Source organism: Acinonyx jubatus, chromosome D4 (genome assembly GCF_027475565.1).
Source record: "Acinonyx jubatus isolate Ajub_Pintada_27869175 chromosome D4, VMU_Ajub_asm_v1.0, whole genome shotgun sequence".
Lineage (NCBI taxonomy): Eukaryota > Metazoa > Chordata > Mammalia > Carnivora > Felidae > Acinonyx > Acinonyx jubatus.
Genome location: NC_069391.1, coordinates 61,382,062 through 61,408,699, shown reverse-complemented (window position 1 = coordinate 61,408,699; position 26,638 = coordinate 61,382,062). Strand labels below are relative to the sequence as shown.

Here is a 26,638-nt window from a genome sequence, read left to right as displayed (position 1 = left end):
TTTGCTTTGCAAAGATTTTCCTTTCATAGACGTAGGACTGTCTGTAATTAAAATTGCTTTATGGATGAGCAAACAGATTTGGGGCTTTCCTTTTTGCCTAAACTTTTCTTTGGACCTCAAGTGGATACAGAAAAATGCATTTTCAAGTTAGTATCTCAAAAGTGGCATAGGTAAACATTTAAACTTAATACATGAAGATAGAATTTTAATCTGGAATTCTTACCCACCGTCATTCTTGTTTCGCCCTATTTGGTAACTGAGCAACATTTGGTCAGTTTCAGACATCTTTTCATAATGAAACTAGATATCATTATCACACTCAGCCTGTGGAAGATTGTGCAGAGGCTGGGTCCATCCGTTCCCATTGTTTCTGAGAGGTGATTTTCTCAAACACAGTGGACTTTTGATACCTAAATAGAGTTTAATTCTGGTTTTTGGATGCAGAAGCTTTGAATGACTCACAGTAGATCCTACTGTTGAAATGACTGTCATCTTGGCCTAAATAACTCTGGAATGATGATGATAATAAGCCCTTTAGAGTTTAGTTAAGTGTGTGGCACTGTTAAATTTTACATATATTCTAATGCTCATTATAGGAAATAAAAGAAAGAGGAAACTTCACAATAATTAGTAAAATTCCTGGATACTTTAGTATTTTCTTTTACATATAGTGCAGCTCTTCTTGATTTTTAACCTTTTTGATTATGAAGCGTAATAGACAATACAAAAAAGTAGAGCTTAGTGAAATATTATGAAGTCAATGTCTGTAAATACCACCAAATTAGGAAATATAAAGCAGTCCCCCAGGAACTTCCCAGGGGCCCCCTCTTGATTCTTACTCCCTCCTCCCTAGTTGTAACTAATACCCAAACTTCTAAAAAAATTTTTTTAAATGTTTATTTATTATTGAGGGACAGAGAGAGACAGAGCATGAACATGGGAGAGACAGAGAAAAGGGGGAGACACAGAATCTGAAGCAGGCTCCAGGCTCTGAGCTGTCAGCACAGAGCCTGACATGGGGGTCGAACTCACAAACCACAAGATCCTGACCTGAGCTGAAGTTGGACACTTAACTGACTGAGCCACCCAGGCGCCCCACTAATAACCCAAATTTCTATGGTAATTATTTCTTCACTTTTTATTAACTTTATCCTATTGTTACCCTTTAATAACCTCTTAATAACCTTTAACCTGTATTTGCATCCCTTATTTTCTTTCTGAACTCTATGTAAATGGAACCACATTGTACTCTGATTTGTAAATTTTAGAAAACAACATGATATAATGAGAGAGTCCCAGAGTCAGAGAAACCTGTATCAGCTTTATCACAGTTCCCACTTCTAGCTGTGTATCTTCTGAGGACTAGTGTATTTACTTCTGTACCTCGTTGGAAAATAAGAATGACTTTGTATTATAGTTATTAAAGGAGTTAATGAGCATAATTATAAACTGCTAATATCTTTACTAAGAAGACTATGGTATTAAGACTATACTGAGGTTTAATGAGTCTTATAATTGGACATACTGATACTTAGCAGAAGGAGGCAAAGTTGTTTCATTTGTGTCTATGCTTGCTAGGTTGGCACATCGTGTGGATTTTGTCACCCAATCTCTTAATACACAGCAAAGTATATAAAGATGCTGAAGTGAGGGAGGTTAAGTAATTTGTTCTAGGTTATATCTAGTAGATGTTAGAGACAAACTTAAACCTAGGTTTATCTGCAGAGCTGGTGTGTTTTAAACAGAACATCTAAAGTGCTTAGGAGTACACCTGGCATATAGTAAATTTTCTAGTATTTGTTAATATTTCATTTTTTAATGATTTCTCCTTGCCTCCCATACTTCCTTTTTTCTTTTTTTATATCACCTACTTGGATGTGGTAGATTCTTCTCTGAATGTGGCTATGGTTTTTATATTTACATAATTTATATAATTGGGTTTGTTTTGTTTTTAACTTTATCTCATGACTTTAGCTCAAACACCTCTCCCCCATTAATTTGTTTTCCTGTATCTTTACATGTTTTGATGTTTTGACCTCTTTGGGGGAGGTACTTGCTGGCTGAGGATAGATAACCTCTTTCTAGGTAGACCATAAACAACTTGTCAGTGAGCCCACCTTCCCCTCCCACCCACACCATGGTGATAGGAAGATTTTTATATAAGAATTCCGTTTATTTATTCAGGGTAGAGGTGTTTAGATTTTGTATTTCTTTTTATTTTATTGCAGTATAGTTAACACAGTTATATCAGCTTCACATGTGCAGTATAGTGATTCAACATTCTGTATATTAGTGCTCATCATGATGAGTGTACCCTTTAATCCCCATCACCTGTTTCCCTTTTTTTTTTTTAAGTTTATTTATTTATTTTGAGAGTGCGTGCAGAGGGTGGGATGAGAGAAGGCACCATGCTTGATCTCATGAACCCACGAATGAGATCATGACCTGAGTTGAAATCAAGAGTCTGATGCTTAACCCAGGCACCCCAGCCCATCACCTATTTCATCCATCCCCCGCTCACTTCCGGTTTGATAACCACCAGGCTGTTCTCTGTAGTTCAGTCTGTTTCATGGTTTGTCTCTCTTTTTTTTTATTCTTTTGTTCATTTGTTTTCTTAAATTCCACATGAGTGAAATCATGGAATTTGCCTTTCTCTGACTGACATTTAGCATTGTACTCTCTAGCTCCATCCATGTTATTGCAAATAAGTAATAATAAATAAAGGAATGCAAAGATTTCATTCCTTTTTAATGGCTGAATAATACTACATGTGTGTGTCTGTGTCTGTGTGTGTACACACCATGTCTTTATTCATTTATCTATGGATACTTGGGCTACTTCTATAATTTCACTATTGTAAATAATGGTGGAACATGGGTGAATATAGCCTTTCAAATTAGTGTTTTTGTATCCTTTATAAACACCCAGTAGTGTGCTTTACTGAATAATAAGGTAGTTTTATTTTTAACTTTTTGAGGAACCTCTATACTGTTATCTACAATGGCTGCATCAGTTTGTACTCCCACCAACAGTGCAGGAGGGTTCCCCTTTCTCCACATCCTCACCCACATTGGGTGCTTTTTGTGTTTTTGATTTTAGCCATTTTGACAGGTGTAAGGTAATATCTCCTTGTAGTTTTAATTTGCATTTCCCTGATGATGAGTGATGTTGAGCATCTTTTCACATGTCTGTTGGCCATCTGTATGTCTTCTTTGGAGACATGTCTATTCATGTCATCTGCCCATCTTTTAATTGGATTGTTTGTTTTTTGAGTATTAAGTTTTATCAGTTCTTTATATATTTTGGACACTAACCCTTTATTGGATATGTTTAATTGCCAATATCTTTTCCCATTCATTAGGTTGCCTTTGAGTTTTGTTGATTGTTTCCTTCACTATGCAGAAGTTTTTTTATTTTAATGTGGTCGCAGTTGTTTATTTTTCCTTTTGTTTCCCTTCCCTGAGTATAGTGATTTATGACAAATCATATGGCCATACTGAGGAGATACTATGGCCAGTGTCGGAGACATTACTGCCTGTGCTCCCTTCTAGGATTTTGATGATTTTAGGTCTCACATTAGAATTTATTTTTGTGTTTGGTGTAAGAAAGTTGTCCAGTGTCATTCTTTTGTATGTGGCTGTCCAGTTCTTCCAACACCATTTGTTGAAGAGACTTTTTCCCATTGGATCTTTATTCTTCCTTTGTCAACGATTAAATGACCATATAATTATGGGTTTATTTCTGGGTTTTCTGTTCTGTTCCATTGACCCATATGTCTGTTTTTGTGTCAGCACCATACTAGGTGTTTTTCGGTTTTTTGTTTTTATTTTTTGATTTGAGAGAGAGTGCAAGCAGGAGAAAGGAGTAGAGGGAGAGACAGCAGATCTTAAGCAGGCTCCATGCTCAGCACAGAGCCTGATGCAGGGCTTGATCCCACGACCCTGGGATAATGACCTAAACTGAAATTAAGAGTTGAACGTGCAACTCACTGAGCCACCCAGGTGCCCCAGTATCATACTGCTTTAATTATTATCGCTTTTTGTGGTATAACTTGAAATCTGGAATTGTGATACTTCCAGCTTTGTTTTTCTTTTTTCAACATTGCTTTGGCTACTCGAGGTCTTTTTTTGGTTCCATAGAAATTTTAAGATTTTTTTTTCTAGTTCTATGAAAAATGCTGTTGGTATTTTGATAGGGATTGTGTTGAATCTGTAGATTGCTTTGGATAGTCTAGACGTTTTAACAGTATTTGTTCTTCTAATTCATGAGCATGGAATGTCTTTCTGTCTTTGTGTCTTGAATTTTTTTCATCAGTGTTTTATAGTTTTCAGAGTACAGGTCTTTCACCTCTTTGGTTAAGTTTATTCCTGGATAATTTTATTGTTTTTGGTGCAACTGTAAATGAGATTATTTTCTTTTCTGCTATTTCCTTATTAGTGTATAGAAATGCAATAACAACAAAAAGAAATGCAACAGAGTTCTGTACATTGATTTTGTATCCTATGACTTTACTGAATTCATTTATCACTAACAGTTATTTGGTGGAGTCTTTCAAGTTTTCTGTGTATAGTATGTCATCTGCAAATAATGAGAGTTTGACTTCTTCCTTGCCATTTGGATGCCTTTTTTTTTTTTTTAACATTTATTTATTTTTGAGACAGAGAGAGACAGAGCATGAACGGGGGAGGGTCAGAGAGAGGGAGACACAGAATCGGAAACAGGCTCCAGGCTCTGAGCTGTCAGCACAGAGCCCGACGCGGGGCTCGAACCCACGGACCGTGAGATCATGACCTGAGCCGAAGTCGGCCGCTTAACCGACTGAGCCACCCAGGCGCCCCCATTTGGATGCCTTTTATTTATTTGTCTAATTGCTGTAGCTAGGGCTTCCAGTGCTAATTTGAATAAAAGTGTTGAGAGTGAACATCCTTGTCTCGTTCTTGACCTCGGGAACAACTCTGTTTTTCACCATTGAGTGTGTTAGCTGTGGGTTTTTCACATAAGGCCATTATTACTGAGATATGTTTCATCTAGACCTACTTTACAAAGGGTTTTTTATCATAACATATCCTAACTTCTTATCAATCAGTTCTGAATTTGAACTGGATTACCATGAAATCCAAGAAATTACCATGGCAGTATCCTATTTTCATGTTAATCATATTAAGTACCATCTTCTATACTATATTCAAAACTTAGGCTTTACCTTTAACTTCTTGCATGCATTTTGACACGTTCAAATTTGACCTAGTTTAGTATGTCCACATAATGTGCAAAAACCTTACTTTTTAATTAAAAGGCATTTTTTCCCCACCCGGGTTATATACATTGTCATATGCTTAATGAAAATTTGTAGATCTTGTTTACAATTATAAGTCTCAGGTTGCTGTACTCAAAGGATGTCCTACCTCTTTGAGATAGTAAGTTCTCTTATGTGTGATGTATAAGCAGTGGGAGTATTTTTAGATTTCCTTATGTTTCCTGTTACTATTTCAGTATCCATTGCATGCCACATTTTCTTCTATAATTATGTAGTGCTACATACAATCTTATATTTTGATTTGCTGTGAAAGAATAGTCTCAGTTTATTCTCCCAAGTATGATAGACCTTAACTTTAGTTTTTGTTTTACCTAATGTTGCCTGTAAGAAAGTAAATGTCTTTAAATTTGTCAGTGACTATTGAGAAAGAAAAGCATTTGTGTCCAAATGAATTAATTTATGTAAAGTATATCGTGTTTCAGCTCTGATTCTTTCTTATGTCTAGACTGGTTTACCCTTACATCTTTTTCTGTCCTCCTAAACTCTTTGTTCTCATATTATGTCAGATGTTATTATGTCTTTGAAACTTTTCATTTGCTGTTGTATTCATTATTTACAGTACTTTTGGTCAGATATTATACCTCTAATGGCAGTGATTGTTAATATTTTTTGGTTTTGTCTATAGTCTACCTTGTATGTTAGCTTGGTAGTTTAAAACCTTTATATATATACGTATATATTTTATTTATATGTACATATACATGTATATTTTATTTATTTATTTATTTATTTATTTATTTATTTATTTATTATTTACTTATTTATTTTGAGAGAGAGAGAGAGAGCGACCATGAGCCAGGGAGGTACAGAGAGAGAGGGAGAGAATCCCCAGTAGGCTTCATGCTGTCAGCGTGGAGCCTGATACGGGCTGGAACTCAACGACTCGTGAGATTGTGACCTGAGCCAAAGTCGGACGCTTAACTGACTGAGCCACCCAGGCGCCCCTGATAGTCATATTTTCTAATGTACAGTTTTCCTTTTGTCAGATTGCATGGTTTAGTTCTGAATCATCCACTAGACTTGAATTACATCTATTTTGCATCTTATACATCTGTTCTCTTTTTTATTTTCTTTGTTCTTTGAAATACTAAATAATGCATTTGTTAGTGAATTATTAACAGGTAGTGGAACTTACCCCATTTTATATATATAGGTTCACTAGATTCTTCTCTTTATTCATGTGTATAATTTCCCCCATTTTCAAGTTTCTTCTGTTTAATACTTAACTGTTTTCTGTTGAACTGACTATATAAGTTATCGCTAGGATTCTGAAGAAATTAATGGAGCAAATCAATAACGGGCACAATACTATGAAGTCCCTGCTTTTCACTAAGTGACATACTTATTCAATGACTTGCTAGAACAACTCTTGGGAACACAAGAATGATATTTTTAAAAGTCTAATGTAGACCCAGGCAAGGAGTAAAATAAAACATCTATTTCATTGAACGAAATTGGAAGGAAAGTTAATTTTCATATTAGTAAATAACAGATTTCACAGTATAGTCCAAAAAGAATAGTTCTGATCTAATCTTTGAAATTAAACATGAATAGCTGCAAATGTTATTAACCTTGATAATTCTCACAGTAACTTGAGTTATAGTATGGTTTTTGAAGCAATAGATGAAATTAAGCTTCATTAACTAATTTTAAACTTTTTTTAGGTAAATGAATTGGTGGATGCCAGAGATGTCGGCCTTGGTGCTTGGTTTGAAGCCCGTATACGTAGTGTTACTAGAGCTTCTGATGGACATTCACGTGGCAAAACTCCACTGAAGAATGGCAGTTCTTGTAAAAGGACTAATGGAAATGTAAATCATAATTCCAAAGAGAACACAAATAAATTGGACAGTGTACCCTCTACGTCTAATTCAGACTCTGTTGCTGCTGATGAAGACGTTATTTATCATATCGAGTATGATGAGTAAGTGCTCATGCTATTGAGGACTTCATATTTTTGTTTATAGAAGCAAAGCCTTCCATCCAAGATTGTTTTCAAATAATAGTCTCTGAAGAAATCTTTTAGGGGTCATGTTCAGTCTGTTATCCTTTGTTTAATGGTTGTAATAAGGGCTTCTTAATGCTTAGTCATCTCTGGCTCCTAAGTGGTTTGTTGTTTTTGGTATCTTAATACCTGGCTTAATTTAGCATGTAATAGTTTCTCTTTGTCTCTTCCTCTGTGATATTAGTGTTTTTTTTTTTTTTTATATGTATTCAGTAATGTTTTAGAAAGCATGTAATAACATGTAGAGTAGTAGCTTTTAGGATGAGGTTAAGAATGTTGAGTAGCTTACTGAGAAAATTCACATACACAGTTTACCCATTTAAAGGGTACAGTTCAGTGTTTTTAGTGTATTCACAGGATTGTTCATGACCACAGACTAATTTTTGAAGATTTTTATTCCTTCCCCACAAAAACCCCCATACCCAGCAATCACTCCCTTCTCCCCCTCTCCCAATGAAATGTTTTTAAATGTTCATTTGAAAACTGTTAAGAACTTGCCTTGAGGGTCAAGATTCTAAAACTGAATTTTTTTTTTTTTTAATTACCTATTTTCAAAATCCTGTAAAAGTTACCATTGGGGCAGATTTAGTATTTATTCAACACACTAAATGAACGTGAGTCATCATGATAACCTTAATGTGTGGAAATATTAGACTGCCAAATCTTTATCTAGTATAAGAGTTCAATATCCAAAACTAGTTGTGATTTTTCTTGCCATAAAATGGTATAAAATACTTTGCTGTTAACCCAGAGTTCCAGGATACCTGGAAAGGGGTCAAAAGTAGATCACTTTAATCTACTTTTCTGATATTTCTTATGGTTTTGGCTAACTTGCCAACGTTGCTTATTTCAAATGAGACTTCTACAACAAACAGGACATCATATAACCAACAACTAGAATGAATATTAAGATCTAGAATTGGCCAGAACTGGCATTATTGGTAAATCAAGGCTGAGATAGAAAGGGTTTGGAGTTGGTGTGTTGGTTGTAATCAGTTTATGAGTTTATGAATGATGTAGCAAAGAGTCAAGATACTGTATAGGGAACTTAAGCTCTCTGTATATTTGCTATCAATAATTAGAGTTCCTGATTTGCTTTGAGTTTTATTTCTTAGAGAATAGAAGAAATAATCCAGTAAAGCATCTAGTATTGGCAAAATATATTGTACAGAATGGCATGGCAAAGAAATAGGGTATTAAGCTTTAAACACTAAGCAAACCAAGGCTTATTAAATTTTCAACAGTTTTAGGGGCTCTTGCTATTGGAGTAGGACTTTTCCAGGGATAGGCCTGAGTTTGGTGTAATTAGGGCACAAATCACTGTACCTCAGCATTGATTTGGCTGGGGTTTTTTTGTTGTTGTGTTTTGTTTTGTTTTTTGTTTTTTTAAAGAAGGAGGTATTTGTCTTCATTAGAATAAATGTTAGTCTTCTCATGCTTATTGGGTTTAGACTCTCTTTTACTAAAATTAATTTGTCCTAAATACTTTTATGTGTTATAATTAAATGTGTCACTGTTGGCAACTTAAAAGATATAATAGTTGAACTATCTTTAAGAGAGAAAAGATGACAGAAGCTTAGTGGTAGGTAAATGTCATTTACATCTTTAAAAAGAGAAAAAGACTATATAAAACAAAGTATAAAATAGATGAGCTTCTGGATAAGAATCTCAAATAACAGAAGGTTGGTATAGACATGACCCAATAAAGATGGATAGCAAATCTTGTTAAAGTCTTGTTTCCCATGGTTACTGGAAAAGTAAGTTAAAAACTATAGTAAAGTACATAATGATCTCACTAAGCTAATAAAAAAGTTCTTGATTCCTTGGATGGAGGATACATTGTGTAGTGCTTTTGGAGTGTATGGCTTAGCAGCAGTAATAGAATTTTATTGAGTAGTAAGTTCCAAGTGAATCAGTAGAACATGGCTATTAGATACTTAAACTGGGGGCACCTGGGTGGCTCAGTCAGTTAAACGTTCAACCCTTGGTTTCTGCTCAGTTTGTGATTTACAGTTTCGTGAGTTCGAGCCCTGTATCGGCTGTCAGTGCAGAGCCTGCTTGGGGTTCTCTCTCCCTGTCTTCCCCCCACTCCCACTGTCTCTCTCAAAATAAATAAACTTAATTTAAAAATGCACTGTAAGGATGTTTTATCATCCTTAGATACCTAGAAAATATCTAGAATAAGCCCAGTAATGTTACTGTTGTGCTGGACTGGTTATTCCCTCCTTGGAATATTATTTTCCATCTCTCATGCTTTAAGAATACCAACAGGGCCAGGGCGCCAGGGTGGCTCAGTCAGTTAAGTGTCCGAGTTGGGCTCAGGACATGATCTCGCAGTCCCTGAGTTGGAGCCCCCTGTCTGGCTCTGTGCTAACAGCTCCGAGCCTGGAGCCTGCTTCAGGTTCTGTGCCTCCCTCCCTCCCTCCCTCCCTCTCTCTCTCTCTCTCTCTCTCTCTCTCTCTCTCTCTCTCTCTGCCCTTCCCCTACTCACACTCTGTCTCTTAAAAATAAATAAACATTAAAAAAATTTTTTTAAGAATTCATACAGCTCATAAAATCTCTTATGGTTTGCTTCTCTGTTTTTATCTTATTTTTCCTTCCCTTCCCCTATGTTCATCTGTTTTGTTTCTTAAATTCCACATGAGTGGAATCATATGTATTTGTCTTTCTCTGACTGACTTATTTCGCTTCGTATAATACATTCTAGTTCCATCCACATTGTTGCAAATAGCAAGATTTCATTCTTTTTGATCACTAAGTAATATTCCGTTTGTGTGTGTGTGTGTGTGTGTGTGTGTGTGTGTGTGTGTGTACATATGTATGTATATACACACCACATCTTTATCCATTGTCAGTTTTTAGACATTTGGGCTCTTTCCATAATTTGGCTATTGGTAGTGCTGATATAAACATTGGGTGCACGTGCCCCTTCAAATCAGCATTTTGTATCCTTTGGGTAAATACCTAATAGCGCAATTGCTGCGTTGTAGGGTAGCTCTGTTTTTAGTTTTTTGAGGAAATTCCATACTCTTTTCCAGAGTGGCTGCTCCAGTTTGCATTCCCACCGATAGTGCAAGAGTGTTCCCCTTTTAGAGATCTTGATTTCTAAATTTTACCTGATTTCTATGAAGAGAAATCTAGAAAACACCTAGTAGTTTGAATAAGGAAGTATATATGTAAACATGGAAAATGTTTATGGAAGTTATTTTTTTAAAGATTTTATTTTTAAGTAATTTCTACACCCAATATGGGGCTCGAACTCGCAACCCCGAGATCAAGGGTTGCATGCTCCACTGACTGAGCGAGCCAGGAGCCCCTTCTATACCATATGTTAAGAAATAGTAATTATTCAGCAAAGTTCAAATCCTTAAACATTGTTAAGAGTTTTCATAATCACATGAAAACTGTGTGGTCTTCCATGCTCTTACAGTGTTCCCTCACTCACTCTCGCTCTCCCTCTTTCTCTTCCTCTCCCACTTAAAATAGCAATGTCAGTTTACCTCAGAAACCAAGGTTCTTTTTGTTTTGATTTTTTAGTAAATTATTTTGAAGTATTCTTTTTAAAGTATACTAGCTTAATTTAATAATTATCTTTTTTTTTTTTTTTAATTTTTTTTTAACCTTTTATTTATTTTTGAGACAGGGAGAGACAGAGCATGAACAGGGGAGGGTGAGAGAGAGGGAGACACAGAATCCGAAACAGGCTCCAGGCTCTGAGCTGTCAGCACAGAGCCCAACGCGGGGTTTGAACTCACAGACCGCGAGATCATGACCTGAGCCGAAGTTGGCCGCTTAACCGACTGAGCCACCCAGGCGCCCCATAATTATCTTGTACAGTGCCTGACACAGTATTATTCTAACAAGTACTCTACCTGGATTGTTTTATATAATCCTTATAAAAACTCATTGATGTAGATACTTTTTTATGTGTTAAGTGGAAATAACTGAGATTTAAGAGTAACTTGCCTAATGTTGGACTGCTAGTAAGTGGTAGATCCCAATTCAGGAAAGCACATACTTGGCAACCACTCTACCATACTGTAATTTTGAGAGAAGCATTCTTATAAAATATCTATATATTGCATATAGGGTTGTTAACATAATTAAAATGTTTTCTGTCAATCTCTCCAATTATGATTGCTTTTTGCAGAACAGATACCTTGAACCAAAGTTCTTTACCTGTCCATGAATGCCTTTGTGCCCTTTTTCTCTGGGGATAATCCATAACTCATTAGTGTTACACGACATTTAAATAGGTTAAACTGCTTTTAACAGTGTCAAGGCTCTACCGTGGGATTGAAATCAGATGGAAATTCCATAGCATCACTTGGGACTTGCAGGGTAACTTATGCTAGGCTGTAATTAAAAGCTCATCTGGGAAGTGTCCTAGGATAATGTCATTGCTTTCAGCATTCTTTAAGATTTTTCAAGCTATTCCTACCCTGTGGTGCATGCCTTTGAGTACCTTTGCGTAGCCTTCATTATTGCACAGAATCACTGAGCCAGTTCTAAATAAAATCAAGTGGTATTTTAGATAAAAGTAGTTTTTCTATAAGGGAGCAGCACTGATTTTCTTTATTGATATAGTGATCTATTTCTGAAGGAGTCCCAAAAATATTTTAAGCAGTTTCAAGATGTAATGGTTTCTGGGTTTTGATGAGAGAGAGTAGGAGATTTTTAATCAAGTCAGTGTCCTGTTGGTATTGAGTATAGGGAGCAGCAATGAGAGGTCCAAACTGTCCTATTGTAATGTGTATTTACCAAAGACTTAGACTATTTCCTTCCAACTTTCTCTGACATGCCATTTTCTGAATGGATTATAATCAGAAGGAGACAGAAGAAGTTAGGGCTGTAACTTTATCATTGCTCTTCTGCTTACTGCTTAGAAGAATGACTTTACATATTGATTTCACCTTTTCCTTTTGTTTTTGTTTTGTTTTGTTTTTTTTAGAGTGTGTGTGGTAACGGGAGGAGCAGAGGGAGACAGAGAATCTCAAGCAGGCTCCGTGCTCAGCACAGAGCCCGATGCAGGGCTTGATCCCACAACCCTGGGATCATGACCTGAGCCAAAATCAAGAGGCTCAACCAACTGAGCCACCGAGGCACCCTCACCTTTTTAAGTTTATACATTGTCCCTTTACATTAGTGTTTCTCAAAAGGCTGGTCAGCAGCACTTCAGATTCATGGAGGAAAGTTGTTTAAAATGTAGATTCCAGAGAGACACTAAATTCACCCCCACTCCTGTATAGGGTGGACCTGGGGTAGGACCCAGGAATCTGCTTTTCAAATAGGTACCCCAGAGACCTGTTAAGTTTTCAGAGTGGTAGTTCTTTCATAGTTCAGGCATTAGAATCAGAATTTGGTTTGAATTCTAGGTCTTTGGTTTATTGGTAAGTTTTTGTTTTGTTTGAACTCTTGCAGCTTTAATTTCTTTATCTTCAAGTAAATATCTACTTGACCTATGCTTTTTTCCCTAATAACGTTGAAAAGTACCCAGTAATAATAGAATCAAACTTTCTACATTTCATTTATTAAAGCCAGGTTGGTAGATACTCTTAAATAATAGAGTTTTATCTTTAACATAGATATTTAACATAATTATGTTGTTTATATTATTAAAATATAACGGTAGTTATCTACCATTGTTAATGTCTTATACAAATGATATTATTACCATGTAATATGTAAAGCCCTACTATAAGCAATTATAAGTTATTCTTAATTGTCTGAGTATGCTTTGCATTTAAGGTGTGACATTTTATTAAGCTGTTACATTAAGGTGTAACATTTTAGTAATGTTATCAATTAGAATAAGAAATGCTTTTTGCATGCGGTATGACATTAAAGACGTGCTAAACTAGAACATGCCTCCAGGTGAATGATGTTCTTATTTAAGCACGCTGTCTCCAGGAAGCCACGTTTTGAAGGAAAGTTTCAGTGATACCACTTTGTTAATACAGTTTGAGTCTAAAATTAGCATTAGCCTACAAGCCACATAAGGAAATGTAGTAATAAACCTATTTTTGAAGAATAATACTCAATTTCCCTTAAATTTAACTCCCCTGTCTTTACTCAGTGGTTGTTTTGTGAGTTGAAAACAGACTTGGCTTTGCTAAACAGAGTTTAGAATAATCAAAAGCATGTACTCTGAAGGATAGCTCTAAAAGATATCCAAATATTTGGAGCAGTGCGAATGTTACTGAAGAAACTTAAGCTTAGGGATTTTTAAAAATTTTAATTTAAGTATAGTTAATATACAATGTTGTATTAGTTTCAGGTGTACAACATAGTGATTCAACAATAAACGGATTTTTTTTATAATTTTTTTCTCAATATTTATTTTTGAGAGAGAAGGGGGTGGGGCAGAGAGAGAGAGAAGGAGACTGAGGATCCGAAGGATCTGTGCTGACAACCCAGAACCTAATGAAGGGCTTGAACTCACAAACCATGAGATCCTGACCTGAGCTGAAGTTGGACGCTTAACCAACTGAGCCACCCAGGCACCCCTAAGCTTACAGATTTTTAAGCTTATCTAAGTAGTCTAAACTCTAAAGAATGCAAGTAGCTAACTAGAATGATTTATCTTACATTAGAGTAAAACCTTGACTTCAGGTTCTGAGAACAGGAAGTCATGTAATATAAGAGAAAGAAGGACCCTAGTTTCATACTTTGGTACGTTATAGAGTTGGCCCTCAGCACCATGTAGGTAAAGTTGACCTTGATAGATTCCTATCTCTCTGTGTTTCAGTCTTTGAGGATGTCTTGAGCCCTGTTTTAGAAGTTGTTCAGGCATCCAACATTTTGTAAAATATTTCAGTCGCCTACAGTTTTCCCTGTGCAAATGCTGAAAAAAGTCCGCAGTGTGGGCCAATTTGCAGAGGTTGTCTTCAACCATACACTGGACCTCAAGGGATGGGGAGAATGGTGTTTTGGGGACTGCCTATAGCTGTCTTGAGTACTGGCGTAATTAACAGTTGAACTGACTACAGGTTTTTTGTTTTTTGTTTTTATTTTTTTTTTAACGTTTGTTTATTTTTGAGACAGAAAGAGACAGAGCATGAATGGGGGGAGGGTCAGAGAGAGGGAGACACAGAATCCGAAGGAGGCTCCAGGCTCTGAGCTGTCAGCACAGAGCCCGACGCGGGGCTCGAACTCGTGAACCACGAGATCATGACCTGAGCCCAAGTCGGACACTTAACCGACTGAGCCACCCAGGCGCCCCAGGTTTTTGTTTTTAAGAACATCAAAAACAGTCTTTAAAAAGCCGGTATTAGCTCTTCATAGAATTCCGTGGTCCTGCTTAACTATCTAGCTCAAGGAAGGAGACTCAGAAGGATCTTTTCGAAATATAATGGTCATAGTTTATTACAGTTGATTAAGAGCCTTAGTTATATAAAAGTAGACTTTGTTATTTAATGCGTTACATCTTTCCAAACATTTGTAGACCTGGTATATCCCAAACACACTTAAGTGTGAACATGGTACCTGCTCCTCAATGAAAAGTCGTAAGTACTGTGATAGAAATATGCACCCCTAGCTTTTAGAGTACCTAGGGCTTTAAGAGTACAAGGTAGAGGAGATAACTTTTGTATTCCTGAAGGAGAATAGCAGGGTACCAAGGATAAGTAGGAAACATAACAGGGTTACCTGAGGGTAGATTACTGTAGCTGGAGTGTAGGAGGTATATGGTGAGTAGTAAGCAGTAAAACTAAAGGTGAGTAAAGACTTTTCATTTAAACATGGCAGATTAAGATGGCTGTTTGTCTCCACTTCTTAAACCCTCCTAGAAGACAGTAAAAGAATAGATGCAAAAACCCCAAGGATAACAAATGAAATAGGAATAAAGTACACAGAAAAGGAAGCAGCTAACTTTTGGAAGGTACGAAGCTAATAGGTAAATGATACCTAACTTAGCAGGCTGGAGAAAACTGGAACCTAAAGGATGAGAAGCCAACAACAAGCAACTAAATTGGCATTGAAGAACCTTTGGAAGGCTCAGGCCTTGGATTTACGAGCTACTTTGGAGGTAGGCATATGGAACAAAACTGAGAACAAGAGGATTGGTTAATTTATATGAAAGAGCATTTTAACTACTCCCACCCTGCTCAGAGTTTAAACCAAGGAAGAGGGAGACTGTGTTAGGAAAATAAGTAATGAAAGGAGATCCCAGCATGAAGCTGTGGAACAGGTATAGGCTTACAGAGCACAGAGCACACTAGTCCAGGTTAGACTAGGGTGAGGTCTCTAAAAAAGATGTTTTAAAGCCTGAAAGATTGGTTGAGTGCCTGAAATGTCTGAATGTACAGGAGTTTTAACAACAGGGACAGAATGGAGGTAAAGTAATGATAAATACAGAACAGTTAAGCATTCAACAGAAAACAAAGCTGTGGAAGAAAGGACAGGTATTAAAGCATACTTTATTTTCTTGTGATTACTATTTAATCAGCATGTTTTAAAAATCATAAAAAACATAGTTTTACAGTTTGTATAATGTTCTTAAGAGCAACAAAAAGTTTGGGGTGCCTGGGTGGCTCAGTTGGTGAAGCATCTGACTCGATTTCAGCTCAGGTCATGATCTCACAGTTGGGAAGTTCAAGCCCCACGTGAGGCTCTGCACTTAGAGCTCCAAGCCTGCTTTGGATTCTCCCATCTTTCTTTCTCTCTGCCTCTCCCCTGCTCTCTCATTCTCTCTCTCTGTCTCTCAAAAACAAACAAACATTAAAAAAAAAAAACCAAAAAACAAGAAAAAGTTTGTTGAAGGAGAATGGGATTTAGATCATCAGAGTTGGAATCATGTCTCTGCTTCCTGCTCCTGTCCAGAAAACCTCTGTGCCTCATCTGTAAAATGGGGCTTAGAATAGCATACCTCTGTTCCAAGGATTGTAAATATATGTGCACACTTAAAGCAGCACTATGTGTTAGCAGTTATAAAGAAGAGAATGGAGACAAATGAACTATACATGGGGACTGGGTAGAATAATAGTTTAAAGTAAAAAATCAAAGTTCAAGCATGTTATTAAAAAATACAGATGTAAATAAAAGAAATAGCTAAGAATTGAAAATGGTTGCATCTGGGGAATATGAGCCAGGAATATGGTGGGCTAGGGCAGGCTGTTTATCCTCACAGTAAGCCATGAGTGTTAACTTTTTGGATTTTGTACATATATGGGAAAACTGAAAAAGCAGGATAAGCCTTTTGTTTGGATTTTAACCTGAACCACAAAGCATTGTATTATTTATTATAGAAATCTTTAAATTTATTCAGAGATTGAGAGAAAAGTATAACAAACCCATGCCCTAGCTTCAACCATTATGAACTCCTAGCCAGTGTTGTTTAATCTAAACCAGCATCCTCAGGCACCACTGGATTATTTTGAAGCAAGTCTCAAACCTTACCTCATCTCAACCAGTAAATGGTCTTATAGATGGCCTTAGTAGCTATGGTGGGTGCACTGCTCCCTTCAGAAAAAAAACAAAAACAAAAAAATCACTAGCTGCAAGGAATGAATGCAGTTAGCTGATAACTTTTAGCAACAGCACTTAGATAGCTGCCGCAGTGTTTGAGCCAAGATCACGCTCTCCAGGCATCCTCCAATGAGTTAGTGTGTGTGACCTGGCAGTTTCTGCTCACTATGGGACCATGTAGTCAGTTTCTGTACAGGGCTCACTGTTGGACTAGTCAGCTTTGTCAGAGTTGTACCACATTCTGATGCTTTTCTTGCCCAACTCTCCTTTCTTCTTTCAAAGTGATGGATCAACATGGTCTAAGGGCTTTTGCTATCTAGTCCAACTCTTTCTCCATAGCTTTTAAAGGTTCACCTTCATCTTAACATCTCGGGGCATTCAGCTGGCAAAATAGCTGACAGGATTCTTTTTAAAGTGTATAAAAGAAGAAACTAACATATCAGATCTCAGGCTGATATTCTTTAAAAGGTCTGTTTGTACGGTGGACCTTTGGCTGGTGTTTGAGAAATTCACTTTCAGGAGGATTCTTACCATTCCCTGACTTAAAAAAACAAACCCACTGTGTCTAAACTGCAGACAGTATGGTTTATACTGAACACCTGCTTCTGGGAGTCTGGAATTTTGGTACGTGCTAGGAATTGAGTGCTTATGTGACCAGCCCCTAATAAAAATCTTGAGTATTCTTTACTACACATCCCTGGTACATAATACTTCACACGTGTTGTCATAATTTGTTGCTGGAGGAATTAAGCATATTTTGTGTGATTCCACTGGGAGAGGATTCTGAGCTTGTACCTGATTTCTTCTGATTTCACCGCGTGTGCCTTTTTTCCTTTGCTGATTTTGCTTTGTATACTTTCACTGCAGTAAATCATAGCCATGGAAACAACCTTGTGAAAAAGAGTCCTGTGAGTTTCCGTAGTAAATCACTGAATCTTGGGGACCCTAGCAAGCCAACAAATCCCACATGAAATTTGTAATGATTCATGAATATCAAATGACCAGTCAAAAGGCTGGTCTTTTCAAAAAATATATGTAGGTTGTCCAAATAGGGATCAAAAGCAAAATAAATCTACCCATTGCATTTAATTGATAGGTTAAGTTTCAACCTACAGATTTCACCCATTTTTCTCCCTTGCTAATTTATTTGCACAAGGCAAGTGACAGTTTATTCAGTTTTCAAAGTCTGGGCTTTCCTGATTACAACCCTGTAGTGGTATTTAACTTTTTTTTTCCGTTAATGTTAGTTTCCTGAAAGCTTATTAAAATTCCTTATTTGATAAGACTAGTTGAGAGATGATGTTTACTTACCTTTTGTAAGATACGGGGAGGCACATAATACCTGCTTCTTTCTCTTTTTTTATCTTAAGATTTTGGTGTTGTCATCCTGATCCATTTATTGTGAAATTTGCTATTAGCTTTTTTTTTTAATTTTTTAAATGTTTTCATTTATTTTTGGAGGAGAGCGAGACAGCATGAGCGGGGGAAGCGGAGAGAGAGAGGGAGACGCAGAATTTGAAGCAGGCTCCAGGCTCTGAGCTGTCAGCACAGAGCCCCATGTGGGGCTCGAACTCACAAACTGTGAGATCATGACCTGAGCCGAAGTCAGATGCTTAACCGACTGAGCCACCCAGGCACCCTACTATTAGCTTTTAATGGTTCTACAGCTATTTATCTTTACTTGTATCCACTATTTTGTTGTCTTGCAAAAAGGATGATACCTCATTCTATCTTTCCCTCATTTACTAGCTATAATTCTTTCATAAAGAACTTTAACAAGCAATTGGTTCATATATAAAAGGATAAACTATTGATCCCTGAACTTTTTGAGTGTTAAGAGTAAGTTCTTTATCATCCTCCAAAGGTTGGTCAACAAGATTAAAAATCTTAAGTGTCATTATGAATAGATTTTAACACCTGATTTAAAGCTCTTGGTGCCCAAATTGTCCCCTCTCTGGCCTGGGGAGGCTCCTTTGGGTTGATTTTCACACAACAGTTCTTGAGGGCTTTTTGCAAATAGGTACAGCAGGAGTCTCCATCTCTTCTATTTCCTTCACAGGCCTGGATTCAGCCATTTCTTCGTGGAGTTCTATTTCTTTTTAGAGATGGTATTTAGAGTGCATAGTCTGGGCTGCTCCATACTTGTTTAATCATATTTTTAGGTTTTCTGACTGGACACAGCTGGGAAATACTAAATATACCATAGTTTTATATTGATATTATTTCTAGTTAAATTTAAAGGGTTATACTTTAATCTCTTTAATCTCTTTAATCTTCCATTTATTATTTTTTCTCTTGAAAAGCATGTTTCCTAGTAACACCATTGATTTGCTTTATCCTATTCATTGTAGTTTCAGAATAGGCAGTAGTAATATTGCAAACAATATGATTATTGGAAAGTTGGTGCTTTTGTTTTTTACTTTATGTCCTTGGGAAACAACCCTGTATGGGATGTGTACTGTTAATTTAGTGTTTTTAAAGTGATTCCTGTCTATGTATTTAAGCCACCATGCTTTTGATTTTAAGGAATTTCTTACATTTTTTTTATATTTTGCTTTTATAAAACATTACATGATCTATAGGTAAATCTCCAAAACAAGATATATGAATAGAAGTGTCCATCCCAGTTTCTTCTATTTCTTACCTCTTTTTATAGTAACTATGTTTATTAGTTTTGGTTTATCCTTCTGTTTCAAAATAAACATATATACATATATATACACATACATACACTCACATCTATTTTTATATGTATACAAGTGTATTTTTATGTTTGTATTTCCACACACTTATTAGGTATAAAGTAGCACACTATAAACTTGTTTGCATCTTGCTTTTTTTTTTAAGTTACTATAGAGCTCTCCATATATATTATTTCACTGTAGACAATTCTGTTCCTTTTTATAGGAACATAATATTCCGTTATGTAATTGTATCATGTTATTTCAAGTGGTTTTCTACTATGGACATTTGATTGTTTCTAGTCTTGCTATTATAGATAGTACATATATAAATAGGCTTGTGTATGTGTCCTTTTTTCTTTTTAATGTTTATTTCTGAAAGAGTGGGAATGGTGGAGGGGCAGAGATAGAGGGGACAGAGGATCCAAAGCGGGCTCTGCACTGACTGCAGAGAGCCTGATGTAGGGCTCAGACTCACAAACCATGAGATCATGACCTGAGCCAAAGTCAGATGCTCAACTGACTGAGCCACCAGGGCGTCCACCAATGTGTCCTTTCACAAGGATTTTTGTTATCTATGTTTGGGATGGATTCCTAGAAGTAGAATTCTGGATCAAAAGGTAAACATAGGCAATTTTGCTGGTTATTGCTAAATTTCTCTTTACAAGGGGACACTACTACTTTGTATTCCCATCAGCAATGTTTGAGAATACTTGTTTTCCCTCAACCTGTGAACAGACCATTATCAAACTTCACAAAATATTTTGAGGTATGATCATAAAGACAGGGAGCTATGTTGGGCTTTGACAATAGTCTTAGAGAAAGGCAGGTCTTCACTAAGGAGGTACAATTACATTAAAGTAGTGTCAAAGGTATAGCATAAGGAGGACTTATTAACTGGATGAAGGCATTATAAGAGGAATCAGGGGTAATTCCTGAGTTTCTGGGAATATGAATAGTTTGCTCAGAGAATACCAAACATCAGATTATAGGATGGGAAATTCCATCTTGGTTGCCTTGAATTTGAAGTGCTTCTGAGATATCTGTTAGAAATGTAGTTGGATATGTGAGTCTGAAGAAAATTGGGATTATAGTAGAGTTTATGTGTTCCCATTCTGTTTACGCTAAGATGTCTGTAGATGAAGATGCTCAGGTAAATAGTAATAATATTTGAGTGTTTGGCATGCTCTTGATTTTGGTAAGGGTAGTTTTATGTGCCCCTTCCATGTTTGTGTTTATACACAGCATTGACTTAGCATCTTTTTGTGGCCGAATTAGAAGAAGTATACTTAATTTTCATGACTTACCTTCTATAGACTAGTAGTATATACATATAGAGTATATGTATGTATAATTCTGTTATGAAATTGTACAAATTTATTCCATGGCAAATATAGCTTCTATTCCCTTGCTGTGGTGTATGGGATGATTTATTTTGCCTTGTCTCTGATAAACATGATTTTATATACAAATTTGAAACTTTGGTCAAGTTTTCTACTTTAAAATATTTCCTTAGTATCTACTTTTGACAAACTTAGGCAAATGGAGAATTGTTTTGCCATTGAAATATGCTTTCTTCCTGTATTAAACATACAGAGATACATGATAATGTCATGATGTCAAAGTATAATTTTCACATTACAGCTGAAAAAGGAATCTCATCTAAAAGAATAGTTTTCTATTCTTATATGGTCTTAAGAATATTGAAGCAGGAAACAAGTTCACAAACTTCAAAATTAGAGAAGTCCTTAAAAAAATCTAGTTTAACTTCATTTTACAGGTTAGGAGAAATGTTGGTTATTTTTGTGACCAAACCATTGTGAAACAACATGAGTGTATAAGCCCCAAGTGTTAAAGACTTCTAAATTTAGATTTGACCATTAACATTTTTTTAAATGTTTGTTTATTTTTGAGAGAGAGAGACAGAGCACAAGCAGGGGAGGGCAGAGAGAGAGACACACAGAATCCAAAGCAGGCTCCAGGCTCTGGGCTGTTTGCACGGAGCCCAACACGGGGCTTGAACTCATGAACCATGAGATCATGACCTGAGCCAGAGTCTGACGCTTAACTGACTGAGCCACTCAGATGCCCCAAGATTTGACCATTAAAAAATGGGATTGAAATAGAAGAGCAGAACCATAAACCTGATGTTGTAATTGTCAGTTTCTTTCTTTATGATTATTTCTGTGGGATAATAACAATATCTTAACTAACATTTACTTAGCCTATTATGTACTATTTTAAGCACTTTACAAGTCTTCTCATTTTCTCAAAACAACCACATGACGTACAGTTAGTTATCATTAAGCTACATTTTACACATGACAGAGTATTAGTAAGGGTACAGAATTTTCCCAGGGAGTCCCAATAGCAGGAAGCTAAAATGGGAATTTAAACTCAGCCAGTGAAGACACCGGGATAATAAAGGACTCAAAACCTTTTTCTGTAAGTTGAAGATATTTTTACTTAAAAGAGAAGATTGAGGGTGGTGGGGACATTGAGACCATCAAATATTAAGTCTTCTGTGGATAGAGTATATGGATTCCTTCATGGAATTTGGGCATAGAATGAGTTCCAAAGCTTATGTTTGATCCAGTATCAAGTATGTTCTCCTTTTTATGTCAGAGCTATGTGAAGATAGAATGGCTTTTCTTAGGGTTAAAATTTACCCCCTTGGGGCACCTGGGTGGCGTAGTCAGTGAAGCAGTGGTCTCTTGGTTTCAGCTCAGGCCGTGACCTCACTATTCACAGGTTAGAGCCCTGCATCAGGCTTCACACTGAAGGTGCAGGGCCTGCTTGGGATTCTCTTTCTGTGCCTCCCCTGCTTGCACTCTCTCAAATAAATTTGAAACAACAACAACAAAAAAAAACTGCCCTCTCATCACAGTCCAAGCAGAGGTTACATGATTTTTTGGAAGGCTTGTGGTAGAAGGGAATTAAGGCAATAAGAAGGTAAATAGACGAGATCCACTTTGAGGCCCTTTGCTAATCCTGAGATTTTTGGATGATTAACTAAAGATCCCACCTAGAATTAATACCCATTTACTCTAAATGAGTTAAATATACTGAGAGTCATAGCCTTTCATAGTTCTTGGTTTCTTCAGAAGAACCAAGGCTTTCTGCTAGAGATGCTTCCAATTTCAGACCCACTTACATTTTGAGCAGGCCACTCAGTTGGTTAAGGGTTAATGGCCTTTACTCTTAGTTTCTACCTTCTTAATATTGTCACAGTAGGCTATGCTACTTATTCTTGTATTCTTAGAGCACACTAGGTTATCAGACTCGAGCATGCTTTTCAGTTACTAAGAGGATTTGTGAAATCAATTGCTAGGCCTTATTCCCAGATTATCTGACACATTAGATCCAAAGTAGAGCCCAAGAATTTGCATTTGTAGCATATTCCCAGACGATGTTGCTTCTGTTGATCATACTTTGAGAAACACCATTATATTACAGTAGTTTGGCCTACCCAAAAGACTGAGCTTTACAGGAGTAGGAACCAGACATTACTCATTTCTTTGCCCCCTACTCCCCAGCAATACATAGGGGCAACCGGTCTTAATTTTATAGAAACCACTACAGACTGTTACATTGCTGTCTTTGGCCTTGTTGATACCAGAAGTTAGGACTGAAAATTTAGAAAACTTCTAAAGCTTTAGTTTCAGATCAGTTTTGTTTTTTATGTTAAGCTTACCATTAGAAGCACAAAATCAAGATTCTGCTAGAATTATTTTGCACAGTTCCACTCTCTGATATATACAAGTTTCTTTTTCTTTTTTTTTTATTCCCATTACTAGACCACATGGCTACATGTAAGAACTAGAATTTTACCTCTCTCTTCCTGGAAAAATGGAGGCTATTGAAATGTGCTAAGTTGTGTAAAGCAAACAGCAGATCTCAAACTGATTTCAAGTTCAGGAAGAGGTCCACATCTAGTCCCATTAAAGTAATTTTTTTTTAACATTTATTTATTTTTGAGAGAGAGAGACACACAGAGCATGAGTGGAGGAGGGACAGAGAGAGAGAGACAGAGACAGAATCTGAAACAGGCTCCAGGCTCTGAGTTCTCAGCACAGAGCCTAAGGCAGGGCTCAAACTCACAAACCGTGAGATCATGACCTGAGCCAAAGTCAGACACTTAACTGACTGAGCCACCCAGGCACCCACTGTTAAAGTAATTCTTAAGTTTAGGTTAAAAAAATGGAATAAGAAGAACTTGTGTTTTTTACCTACCCCTACCCGCACCCCTCAAGCTAGCAAAGAATGTCTTACTAAAATTTTAGCAAGAACTTTATTCTGGCAATTAAAATCATGAAAAGATGTCATTTAAGTTAAATTAAGAATGATTTGATTCTTTATATGTTGCATATAGTTTTCGTCTTTGGTAGTAATCATAAGCAGCATTCTTTTGTTTAATGTTTTTAATGTTTTTTTATTTATTTTTGAGAGCAAGGGAGAGACAGAGTGTGAGTGGGGAGGGGCAGAGAGGGAGACACAGAATCTGAAGCAGGCTCCAGGCTCTGAGCTCTCAGCACAGAGCCTGACGTGGAGCTTGAACCCACGAACTGTGAGATCATGACCTGATCCCAAGTCTGACGCTTAACTGACGAACCATCCAGGCCCCCCCATAAGCAACATTCTTATGTGATTCTTCTCTTTTTCTCTCCTCAGATATCCAGAAAGTGGTACTGTAGAAATAAATGTCAAGGATCTTCGACCACGAGCTAGAACGAATTTGAAATGGAATGAACTAAATATTGGTGATGTGGTAATGGTTAATTACTCTGTAGAAAATCCTAGTAACAGAGGATTTTGGTTTGATGCAGAAATTACTGCACTGAAGACCATCTCAAGAACCAAAAAAGAACTTCGTGTGAATATTATCTTAGGGTAAGATGCTCTACACTGATACCCTATAATTACTAAAGTAATCAAGGAATGTAATTCTTAGGTATTACTCACATGTTCCTCAGTAAAAAAGATGTAATCTATGAAAGATAAAAATTTACATACTAAAAGAGAACTATTTTATACAAATTCTTGAGATTTTTTTTCCTTTTTTTTTTTTTTTTTTTTTTTTTATAAGAATGGCCCTTAAATGTCTATCACTGCTTTAAGACTGGAGATACTATTTGAAAGCATCTTGGAAATAACTGAGTATTAGAGAAATCCTTGCTTACCTCACAGAGGATGTATGTTGATGTAGTAGCAGTGACTATCAGCCTAATCAGCTATCTGCAGTACTTGTAAGACTAACTGAAATTTTCCTTCATAGTAATTTTCTTAAGTTTACAGAATTTAACAAGCTTAATGAAGAGAATTCAAAATGTAAAACGTCACCCAAAATGCCAAATTACTTAACCGCTATTTCCATCATTAATTCACTAATTTACTTTTTGAAAAGTCTCTTAAACTGTTTCTAGTTCTTATAATGTTTAAGTAAACAATCTTGGATTATGTATTTTGTGCTCTGCTTTTTTTGTAGAATGAATTCTTAGAAGAACATTTCTGTTGAGCAGTGGGGATTCTAGAATGACCCTGGCAGTTGTGCGCGTGTGTGTGTGTGTATATAAATATGTATGTATTTATATATGAAGCAGCCACACTAATGCTTGTCAAATTCTGATTAACAGAATTATTATATATAATATATATTGGATAGATAATAATTTATATGTTAAATATAATGGCTGTGTTCTATCTTGTAACAAATCTGAGGTCAAGCATCTGCTTATGATTAGTAACACAAAGTAGGAGTCTATAAACTATAGCCTACTGGCTACCTGATTTTAGGAAAATAGTTCTTGGAATGCCTATCCATTTGCACATGATCTATGGCTGTTTTTGTATTGAAAAACATTGTTCAATGATTGCAATGCATACCATTACAGTAATGTGTACTGAAAATATAAGACTCCCTGGCTTGCAAAATCTAAAGTACTTACTTTCTGACTCTTGATGAAAAAGTTTGCTGACTCTTACAATAAAGAAAAATAATGTGAGGTGCTGATAATAACTTACACTTTAGAAAATGGTTTCTGAACTTTCTACAAACAGAATCACACTTCCAGGTAAAGATGTAACTCACAGACTTCCAAGCAGCTTGAAATTCTGATAAGGATGTAAATCATGAAGAAAAAGAAAAGGCATCTATATAAATTGGTTATATAGGGAGCCTTATAATGTACTTGAGTACAGGAAGTACAAAAACAGCATGTATACATAATAGGAAGAGGTAACAGTACTCATAGAGTAAAAAAAACAAAAAAACAAAAAAACAAAAACCAGCTCACTATTTAAAAAGTTTTCCCTTAGTGATTCTGAAGTATAGTTAGAGTGGAGCACCCTGGCTTTAGGGACTAGAACTACAATTGAGTGGAAATTATAGATAGGCAAACAATTAGAACAATTATGTGATGCCTCTCCCAGTAGTGCAACATGTTGTCCTGTAACACGTTATGTTCTGTCATTTAAGGTTTTTTTAAAAAAATTTTTATTTAAAATTTATTTTATTACATTTACTTATTTTTGAGAGACAGTGAGAGCATGAGCAGGGGAGGGGCAGAGAGAGTGGGAGACACAGAATCTGAAGCAGGCTCCAAGCTCTGAGGAAGCATTCAGCACAGAATCCGACGCAGGGCTCAAACCCACGAACCATGAGATCATGACCTGAGCCAAAGTCAGACACTTAACTGACTGAGCCACCCAAGCGCCCCTGTCATTTAAGTATTTACTAGATGTGTTAGGAACATGAGAGCCAAAAAGGAGCCAGTGTGGTATGTGGCTTGTGGATAGAATTTTTTTTTCCCCATGTTTAAAAGTCTTTTCTCATTACTAGAAAGAGTGGATAAAAAATCAGAATGAAGGTATAAATGTATTCTGACGTTGATAGTTTGGAGCTGTTCCAAACTTTGCTGTTGTGACATTATCCCCGTGTTCTGGTGCTTATGTGCATTAATTTCTGTGGGACGCATCTTGTCTAGAAGTAGAATTGCTGGATTGTAAAACCTGTACATCTTTAATAGGTAGGACCAAATATTTAAGGGGCTGTATCACATTACACTTCTACAGCAGTATTAGAGGTCTCATTGCTCTGCATTCTCATCCACACTTAATTTTGTTAGACTTGAATTTTTGCTAATCAGGTGGGTGTAGAATAAAATAGTATAT

At 36.4% G+C, this 26,638-nt stretch overlaps 1 protein-coding gene across 1 annotated transcript in view; it reads left to right on the top strand.

Annotated features, from left to right (window-relative positions):
- The window catches only part of UHRF2 (ubiquitin like with PHD and ring finger domains 2), an 81,004-nt gene that overhangs the window by 12,408 nt on the left and 41,958 nt on the right, over nucleotides 1-26,638 (top strand). Inside the window, exons 3-4 of the mRNA XM_015083471.3 lie at nucleotides 6,982-7,241; nucleotides 24,140-24,358. Coding sequence (XP_014938957.1) covers nucleotides 6,982-7,241; nucleotides 24,140-24,358 — 479 coding nt within the window. The remainder of the gene's footprint in view (nucleotides 1-6,981; nucleotides 7,242-24,139; nucleotides 24,359-26,638) is intronic.